We start from the raw sequence: 10,298 nt of genomic DNA, 5'->3' as shown, positions 1-10,298 counted from the left end.
ATCTGCCTGTTCTGCTCCCCACTCTGTCTCTGGTGAAGCCTCTCGCCACCCCTGAGCCTCTGGCCTGTACCCCAGTTCTGAATGTACAAATAAAATAAATCTTAAAAAAAAAAAAAAGGTCTTTGAAAAAGACCACTCATACAGTTTCAGTAATAGCAACCTTCCTTTTCTTGAGTTGTTAACAACCAAACTCCTCTTCTCAGACACAAATTCAAAGACTCCTTCAGACTTATGCCCTGGCTTGAAAAGAGCTTATTTCAACCTTTGTAGAATGGAGGTAACACCTGAGAGCACAATAGTAGGGAGAGGGAGATAAAACAATCTAGATGTGAAAGGACTTTTTAAACAGATGCAGGTAAAAGTGAGTTGGAGCACATGGAGAGCTGGTAATTGACTTAAATAGGTTCTCAAATAAGGAATAGATGCTATAATATATAACTAGAGTTTTTAACATAGATGTATCTAAAAATAGAAAACAGTTCACTAGATTTTCTTTTGGGCCATGTAAATTCTTTTTATAAATCCTGATTTTATCTTTTAAAATTTGAACAGTTCAAGCACCCACAGAAGGGCCACATCAAAAATGTCTTTTCACCTCCACCCCTCCCCTGTTCCCTTGTCCTGTTGTCTATGGGAAGCATTTTTTTTCCTTTTTCTGTCAATATTCTCTCTTCAGCAAACATGTGAACATATTATGTAAGCTCATAAATCTTGTTATTTGCAGTTTCATTGTGAAGTAAATTGTAACCCTAATGGACGAGACAGTAAATGGGTCAGTTACACAGCCGGCAGCAGAGTGGGGCTCAGATCTGGGCTCCCTGGCACTCTGGGCTGCCTTGATTTTATGCCTAGTGAACCTCCTGTGAAACAAAATAAGAATTCTGGAAAATCATGTGTAGCACTATATTCTTCAATGTATCTGCTTTTCAGATGGGTGGACCAGACAGTATGCGGCTGACTTCTCGTTTGGGGAAAGAATATGTCAACATCATGAACATGCTTCTCTTTACACTCCCTGGAACTCCTATAACTTACTACGGAGAAGAAATAGGAATGGGAAATACTGTAGTCACAAGTCTCAATGAAAGCTATGATGTTGTAAGTCAGTACAATTTAACAACATACCAGACCAAGTACTTATTTTTGCCCAAGTCAGAAAATTTACTATTTCTATTCTGCTGCTAAAATTCATGATTATTTTGCTCTCCTTTCTGTTAGTAAGAAACCTTCAACTTCTTGCTTGTGGTACTGTTGGAAATGCTGCTTCCTGAGCCACATAACTGATTTCCTAGTGTAGAGACTAGGGGCCTGCATTTTAAATGTTTTCCAGCTGATTCTCAGGTCTATGAGAACCTACTTTGAGCCTGAAATATTGTTCCTCATCCTCTACCTGAAACATGGGAGTTAGGAACTTTACAGTGCTCGTCTGTACTGCTAGGCCCCCTTGACTGTAGCAGGTTCTTCTTTTATGTTAATAAAGTTTCAGATGAGCATTTTTAGTTGGAGACTCTGAATCTTGGTTTTGTCACTGGGCAGAGGAAAGATGTTGAACTTTTAACTAGTAAGGTTAATTTTCAATTGTACAACATTTAATCTCTCTAACAATTGGTCAGAGTGAAACTGCCTGCTCTAGTCCCTGCATTTGTGTGTGTGCAATTGCAGTCACCAGGCTGGATGCCAGGAGAGACTTGGGGCTCACTTGAATGTGGCTGCCTATTTGAATCCAGCATCAGTGCATCATAGAATGAATTAGCAGAGGTGCATTTTTGAAACCTACATTATCACTTTGTTGTTTTTTCAGTTCATTAGCCTTCTTATTACACTGTGTTTTTATTGAGGTAATGTGGGCTTATAACACTTCACCAGACTCAGGTACAGGTTCACAGCTCCTCAGAGGTATGTCACTGCCCTACACCCACCACCAAAGTACCCATAGTCCTTTACCACAGCCCATCGGGCCTCCTCCCCTTTTTGTCCCTGCTCCCCAACCTTCCCCTCTGGTAGCCTCAGTTCTACAGTCAGATTTCTAGGGCTTGGCTTAGTTTTGTCTGTTTCCATGACTTGTTTTTAGGGAAAAGCATCTAAGATTCCATATGTCAAGGTTCAGCTATGATATAGTCGCTTCAAACTCAAGACGTCCTTGACTTTTCCAGTTAAACATGTTTAACTGGTTTATGTACTAAATGTTAAGATCTTTTTATTATGAATGTGAATGGATGAAAGTACTGGCTAAGAAATACAGGAAATTAATATTTATGAAGTTACAAAATACATTTCTTTCAATAACCAAACCATTGTTTTCTCCTATGATCTTTCGAATAGAATACACTCTTTTCAAAGTCACCAATGCAGTGGGACAACAGTTCAAACGCTGGCTTTTCTGAAGGCAGTCACACCTGGTTACCCCCCACTTCAGATTACCACACTGTGAACGTTGATGTAAGTATCCATGGCAACTTTATGCTGATTCCAGAAACAGGAAGTGAGATTCTGTGACATGTACTTAGACCTTGAATGTACCTAAAACCTTAGCTGATGCTGTTTGAATTGGCCACCTAGACTTCCCTTGCAGTTTACTGATGTAAGGAGCTTGCAAGTTTTTGTGAAAATACAAGTGATATAGAAGTGAAATGTTTCTGAAGTATCCAGAATACACAGCATTTCAGTGGAATGACTTTAAGAACACCAACCCTCCTACCTACTCTCCTTCCTCAAAGGAAGGAGAATAGATGAATCCACCAATATGGGGAAATGTGCCCTTGAGAGTGAGACTGCTGACTTGAAGACTGAAGGCAGGAATAATCCCTAGAAGTAGTTGTTCTGGAAAAGCATACAACCTTTGGCATTTGCCTGTGCCATTTTCTGTTCTCATGATCAAGCTTGCCAAGTTAAGCAAACAGGTTTCCTAGACAGGAATGCAGATATTCTAGCAAAGTGGCAAGTACATTTCTTTAGACCAGAAAAATATGAACTGGCTTCAGGCAAATAAAAGGAGATGCCACTGTCAATTACTAATGAAAATCTCTTTGGAAAACACAATATAAACAACTTTAGGGGAAGAGAAACGATTGGTACCATGTGAGGATCTTTAGGAACCTTATAGCACTGCTTTACCACACTCTATTATTACTGTGAAAATATTATGCTGATATCAAACATCATGTAAGCTCTTTCTATGACTCTGCTATAAGCCATGGAGAATTTCAGGATATGAAACCTTCGTTTTATGTATTTGTGAGTTCCTAAAAATATACAAACTATCTATTTAACATTGTGTCCTAGATTAAGTGCATCTATTGGATTTTATTATATCTAAAATACTCCCACAGACCAATTTGAGACCAACATTTAAGAAAGGGGACATAATATTGTATACCAGCAAAGATGGAAAAGTGCAAATGCAAATGAAAACACTTTTTTCCTATCATATTATATTAGTCAAGTCTTTAAAAAAATGGTCATGAATTAAGGCTTGGAGGGATGCAGCGTCACAATCAAGTCTCAGGCGATGCCATTTTAATAAAATATACAGAGAAAAGCCCCAGAAACAGGTGAGAGTTTTAGTAACTTTGAAAGGATGGAAAGTAATGTGAAGAGTACAGAGAAACAAATGCATAGAAATCAGAGTCTAAAATACACAGGAGAAAACGGCCCTACTTAGTACAGGTGTGAGCACTTTGGAATATTTCCAGCCTACCTCACTGGCTGCACCAGAATTTCCCTAAGGAAAAACAAAATCAACTCAAGGCCTACCTGGTGATCCTGCTTGTGTTGGAATGAATAAGGCAACACTTGAAATAGTGTCACACTTCTCCATGCACAGCAGAAGTAAGAGAAGATCTAATACCCCCATCCAAGTACGAGAGAGGAGATCTAATTCTAGTGAATTCTAGTGATATCTTTTGTGAAATTCATTGCAGAATGTGCTCAGAAATGAATGTTTATTCCTCAGCCACAAACACGAGAAGAGGTGGGCAGCACTCTAGGGAGCTTATCACTGATAAGTTGGAAAAGAATCCCTGTACCCCAAAGAGCTACCTCCAGGTCAGCTTCTCACAGTTACTGCTGACTGGCAACCAAAGACAGGCAAAAAGGGAGGATAAGATTGCTAACGAGAGCAGGCCACTAAGAGTCACGCTACATGTGATAACATAAGACCAGGAACGACAGACATCATTCCTAATAGACTATTGTAGAAAACACAAAAAATATGGCCAACATTAAGACTCCAATATTAGTATAAACACCCCCTTCTGCCATCGACAACTATGCTATGGAGCCCTTGACATCCTTTAAAGTAATTACAGGTACCTTAGAAATGTAAAGATCATTAAAATACTCGATGACATACACAGGAGTTCTAATTGGTGTCCTGGAAAACAGGTCCTTGGGGTTTGTCCTAGAATTCACTGTAAAAAGGCAAAGATGTTCACAGTGCAAGAGGACAATTTTGATGTGTAGAGGGCAGATCTAGAAATGAACACAACAAAAAGGAACTGTAGAAGAGAACACAGACTGGAAACAGACATATAAGCAAAGGAAACCCAGAGAGTGGATTCACCTTTTTCTAGATTGGCAGAATAAAGAGAAAACCCTGAAAATATATTGGAAGACATCAAGCTCAAAATAGCTTCAAATTTCTCAAATGGATATTAGAACACATCAGAACCTTTATAGTTATACTGGAAAACCTCTAGAAGTTATACTGGAAAAACCTCTAGAATCCTCTATCCATTTAAGGCAAGATTCAAGCACAACACAGAGGGAAAAGCAAGGGAGCAACTTTTACCATGCACAGCCAGTTTCTGAGAGAATAATTAGCAACACTTAGGAAAACGTGAATCCAAAAGGAAGAGGTGATATATCTGAAAAATAGTAAGAAAAGGAATCAACAAAAGTTTTTCGATATATAAGACCGTTGAAATACACTATGTCATACACAGAAGTTCTAACTAGTGTATTCTGGAACAAAAATCTTATTCACTCATATATGGGAACTGGTAGCAGGGAATGTGTGTGTGTACAGCAGACAGGTCTTACATGGGGAGTGTGAGGAGAGTAACTTCCTCTAGAATTGAGCTATCCAGCCAGTGACCACTTTAACCATTACAATTAAATAGCATTAAAAATTAAGTTCCTGTGTCAAACATTTCAATTGTTCAGGAGTTAGTAGCTACCATATTAGTGCAGACATAGAACAATGCTAGCACTCTAGAAAGGTCTTTTGGAGAGCACTGTGCTATATGCTGAGAAAAATATATTTTAAAACCATTATTATATTTTTACGGGCGACCATTAGAAGAAGAGCCATAAATGCATACTTTTCAAAGAAAGAAAGAAAGAAGAAAAATAGCAGGAAAAAACCAGTAGATCCAGTAAAATGTTAAAAAGGAAGAAAACAGTAATAAAATAAGGCTTCCTGTCCAAACATAATAATCACAATTATAAACAGGTTAAACTCTCCTATTAAAAGATAAAACTCAGAGTATATAAAAAATTCAATGTAAGAGATATGGCAAAAACAAAAGGACACAAAGAATTAAAGATACCACAGGCAAATGCTAATAAGAAGAAAGCTTGCCCTCTGATAGAGCCATCAATACATGATATGCCTTTGACCTAGTAATTTTATTCCTATATTTGTATCTTAGAAAATGATATTCAATTTTTGCGTATAGATGACATAAATTAAAAAAAAAGAATGAATATGAATGGAAAAAATGATATTTAAGGCTCTCTATTGGAACTTGGTTTTTCATAGAACGCTCTGGAAATGATTTAAAAATTTTATCAAAAGAAAACCAGTTGAAGTCAATTACATGGTTAAGTCACACAGGGATGGTAGGATGTAGCTTTTAAAAAGAATGAAGGTTCAGTGTGCACTGATAGGACATCTCTAACATGTACTGAATTATAAAATACAGGGTACGAAATGATGCCATGCCACTATTTATATAGAAAAGGAAAAGTGTTATTGAAATGTTTGCTTAGTCACAGAGTGTATTACTTCATGAGACACATAACAAAGAAAACATAATCATGGTCCCTGTCTATCTCTGAGAGAGGACTGGAAAGTAGGGGACGGTGTAGAAGACACCCTTTTTATTTTACATATTGAATATGAATCTTACACTGTGTGCACCCATATCCAATTTAAAAATTCTATTACAAAGAGCAGGTGTGGAAATATTTAATAGCAGACAAAATAGAATTCAATATGAAAAGCATTATGAGACAGGCAATTTTCAAAAATTGGTAAAAGAACATTCCACCACAATTCATGAATCTATGCATCTATCATAGCTTCAAAATATATAAAACAAGTACTCTGAGAAATGCAAAGAGAAACTGACAAATTCACAATTACAGAGATACGTCAACATACTTCTAGAAAGTGATAAATCAAGTCGACAAAACTAGTAATAGTTAACACTCATCATAGTTAACTAGTAATAGTTAACACTTATTGGGCACTTATATGAGTGGCACTGAACTATGTGCTTCTTCATGCATTAGCTAAGGCTACAGGAAGTGTTAATTGTAATTCGACAAGTCATACATATACCATATACATGTATCATAAATACCTTTGCACCTGATAAACAGAGAATAAACATTTTATCAAACAGTCATTAGCTATTCACAAAGGACCACACTTTAGTCACTGCCCCAAGTGGATGACGATGACACGAGCACCCTGCAGTCACACAGCTGGCTGGAGCTCAAGGGGCGAACGTTACCACTGATTTGGCAACAGCTCTTATGAAGAAGAATTTGGCATTAACAGCAAATGTCCATACTCGCTGACACAGTCATTTCCTTCCGAATCACTTGTTCTAAATAAATAATCCAGACATGGGGAAAGGAGGGGTACTTAAAATATATAAAACACTAGAAACTTGAAAGTTGAAAGGACAAGAAATGGTTAATTCTAGTCTAGCCATTTAACTGAATATTATTCTGCCATCAAAATGACATTTATGGAGGCTCTAAAGTACCGGTGGAAGAAGCTTAAAATGTTAATAGAAAATAGAACCCGAAAAAACACAACATTATTTTTATATAGCTGTACTATCAACCCCTCAACTCCTTGAGTGGATTATATATAAGGTCAAACAAAATGCCTTAACTAAATTTTCAACTTTCTCTTTAGGCAGAATTTTGCTTTGCGTCCTCTTTTGTAACTTTTGTCCATCATGTCTGCAAGAAGTACACAAAAGAGAAGGGGAGAGCCCCAACTCGCCACTTTCAGAGTCCACGCCGAGGTGGCTCGCTCCTTCTTGGCCAGTTACCATATAGCATAAAGGCCTTTCGTTAAGCAAGTTAAATATCCAGTCACTTAGGGGGGGACATGTGTTTTGGAATCCCTAGAGTGGAGTCAGATGTGGTCTTCACAGTGGCTCTGGCCAAAAGCGGCCGAGCAGCAAAGGCAGGGATCCCCAGACAGGGAGAAGGCCTCCCCTGCCACTCCTATCTGCAGCTGGACTGTTCTTACTGGAGAAGCTGATTTACTTCTTAATCCTCACAATCTGGTAATCATTTTAAGGGGTAAAATTGAAGCAAGTGTTTTTTAAAATCTTTATTTGCTACTAAAAATATTAAAAAATCTTTTCGAATCAAACATTTATGTTTATTTTTTTTTCTTTAAATAGGTACAAAAGAGTCAATCCACATCAGCACTGAATTTATATCAAGAGTTGAGCTTGCTTCGCGCTAATGAGCTACTCCTTAACAGGGGCTGGTTTTGCTACTTGAGGAATGACTATGACTCTGTCATGTACACTAGAGAGTTCGATGGCATAGACAGAGTCTTTCTTGTGGTTCTGAATTTTGGAGACATTCCATCGTTAAATCTACAGGACATTATTTCAGATATTCCCACAAAAGTGAGGATAAGACTGAGTACCAATTCTGACCGCAAAGGCAGTGAGGTCGAGACGTCTGCCGTCACGCTGCACAAGGGTGAGGGGCTCATTCTTGAATACAAGACGGCGAAACCCCTTCACGGCCAGACAGCTCTCAGAGACAGCTGCTTCATTTCCAATCGGGCATGCTATTCCAGTGTGTTCAACATACTGTACAGCTCGTGTTAGACACCTCTACGAAAGAGATGAAGACACTGGCGTTCTCTTGTTATAAACATTTGCAGTAACCTCATGTATAACAACATGCTGCTGGGTAAACCTTATTAACAGTCATTCTTAGATTTTTCTGTAGGTTGAATGTAACTGCTTTATGAAAGATACTGAAATGTTTTTAAAGACTAATAAAATCTTCAACAAAAAATTATTACCTGGAGGAACTGGTAACTTTTTTGAGATAGCATCAATAAGAGATGAGCAGAATGCCTTAGGACCCAGATGATTTGGATGGATTTTAACGTGAAGAACATTCTCTTTTTCCATACAATGCATAAAATGATGATCACTTACTTTGACACTTTAGTGTGTCAAAAAATATTTACGAGCAGAGAAGCAGGACTTTGATTTGTAAACCGTTCAAAATCTTGGTAAAACCGACAAAAACAAAGCTGTACTAATGGGGCAGGGGAGAGTCAGCTGTGACCAATCCTCCCCTCACCCTCTACTCCATGTCCTCCTAAGGAGCCTGATTTGAAAATGACCTTCCCAGGTTCAGGGACATGTGTATCAAAGCGGAGAATAGCAGAAGCGAGTGAGACCCACTCCTACAAACTCTGGATGAATAGAGAAGCAGATTTAAAAAAATTACTGACCGACTTAAAAAAAAAGGTCTCACTTTTGCTAACTCAACTGGACATAGAACTGAAATATTTCGGTGTGTTTCCAATTCCTCTTGAATGCAGCATTTCAGAATTTTAAATATTTCTTAAGATTCTCGAACACACTGGTGCTGTCAAGTCCAAGTTCCTCGTACAGGAATTTAATTTGGGCTGTAATCTAAAAGAAACATGTTTAAAAAAAAATTTAGACAGAAGGCCTTTGTGGTAAAAGCTGAGCGCTTTAATTTCTCTTTGCCTATCAATCTTGACCCTGAAGGTGGTAGCAAGGGAACTTTTATTTAGGACAGGCAGAAGGTTCCCAACAATTAAGATTCAATTACTTGTGGTAACAAAGCTCAATTTTCAAGGACAGAGAGCCTTTTCTCTTGATGGACTCAGTGCTCCTTCCACCCCCTGTTGGGTATCAGCCTCAGACCTGCCTCTGGGAAGCAGCTGTCATAAGTCCTGCCGCAACCACTGAAATGTGGAGTGGAACACTTCACTTCTCTGCCTGGGGATCTGTCACCCCGGTGGGGCTTGATACATACCTTTTTATGAGAATCCTCAATCACATGATTGCCGCCAGGCTGAACATCTAAAACAATATTGGGGGCCTGATAGCCTGAAAGAGTTAACATGAAACAATCAGAAGGCTTTTGGCTAATTGAGACCCACCTCTCCCGTCTCCTTCCACTCTATTAACATAAGAACCAAAACCACCTGCCACCATCAGAGAGAAGGTCTGGGGCAAGCAGCAGAAGGTAGGGAGGGAAAAAGGAGGAGGCCAGAAGGAAGGAAGTGGCATGGAAGTGTGTAGGCCTCCAGGAAAAGGTGGTGACTTGACCAGGAAGCCAACAGGGCCTGTACAGTCTGGTAGTCTCGTGACCTGGAGGCACTAACTACAGCACTGTGAGAAGGAGATAAGGAACTGATCACACAGCAACAGTATGGAAGCTTGTTGGTGGGCCCCTCCCACCCATGAGCCAAGAGGGTCTCAGCTGTCTCGGCAAGGGAAAAAGAGGTAAGAGTTCTTGGCTAATGAAACTGAGTGGTCTAGAGAAAATTAAATCAGCTATTTTGGGCACTGCAGTTCCAAGAAAAACAAAAACACATCAAAATCTGTTACTTAGAGATTCTCAAGAATAATGGTTTGATTAATAATGTTAAGTGAATGAATGATTGTATAGTATGTCTCCAAGGTAGAGTTAATTTTCAAATTACTTTTTCTGTCTGGTCTACCTTACTATTTATTTATTTATTGAAACGGTTTATTTATTTATTTTTGCATAACAGAGCAGGAGAGTAGGCCAGTGGTGTTGGGGTATGAGAGGATTCACCAGAGTCAGATTTGGGGGCAGAACAGGCAGATGTACTAAAATACACTGCTGAGGGGAGCAGTGGCAGACAGGAAGGGGGGGTCTGCTGCACCATGTGGGTCAGCTCCCTGGCTGAGGACTGAACTTAGGCCTTAGCAGTGATAATCTGCTAGGCCACCAGGGATGATGCCCCCTGACCCACCTTATTATTATTATTATTTTTTAGGGAGCACAATAGACAG

General features: G+C 38.9%; 2 protein-coding genes across 3 annotated transcripts in view; one reads left to right on the top strand and one right to left on the bottom strand.

Annotated features, from left to right (window-relative positions):
• SLC3A1 (solute carrier family 3 (amino acid transporter heavy chain), member 1) overlaps window positions 1–8,660 on the top strand; it is a 34,412-nt gene extending 25,752 nt beyond the window's left edge. Inside the window, exons 8-10 of the mRNA XM_004686241.2 lie at window positions 931–1,098; window positions 2,323–2,439; window positions 7,653–8,660. Coding sequence (XP_004686298.1) covers window positions 931–1,098; window positions 2,323–2,439; window positions 7,653–8,093 — 726 coding nt within the window. The 3' untranslated portion in view covers window positions 8,094–8,660. The remainder of the gene's footprint in view (window positions 1–930; window positions 1,099–2,322; window positions 2,440–7,652) is intronic.
• A 97-nt stretch (window positions 8,661–8,757) lies between these two features.
• PREPL (prolyl endopeptidase-like) overlaps window positions 8,758–10,298 on the bottom strand; it is a 28,080-nt gene continuing 26,539 nt past the window's right edge. For both annotated transcript variants that reach the window (XM_012727503.1, XM_004686238.2), the window contains exons 13-14: window positions 9,289–9,362; window positions 8,758–8,918 (exon numbers count right to left, since the gene is read on the bottom strand). In XM_012727503.1, the coding sequence (XP_012582957.1) occupies window positions 8,829–8,918; window positions 9,289–9,362 (164 nt within the window). In that variant the 3' untranslated portion in view covers window positions 8,758–8,828. The remainder of the gene's footprint in view (window positions 8,919–9,288; window positions 9,363–10,298) is intronic.

The sequence above is a fragment of the Condylura cristata genome, unplaced genomic scaffold (genome assembly GCF_000260355.1).
Source record: "Condylura cristata isolate star-nosed mole 26May11 unplaced genomic scaffold, ConCri1.0 scaffold00020, whole genome shotgun sequence".
NCBI lineage: Eukaryota > Metazoa > Chordata > Mammalia > Eulipotyphla > Talpidae > Condylura > Condylura cristata.
Note: the sequence above shows the minus strand (reverse complement) of the source record. Positions and strands in the feature narration are given on the sequence as shown.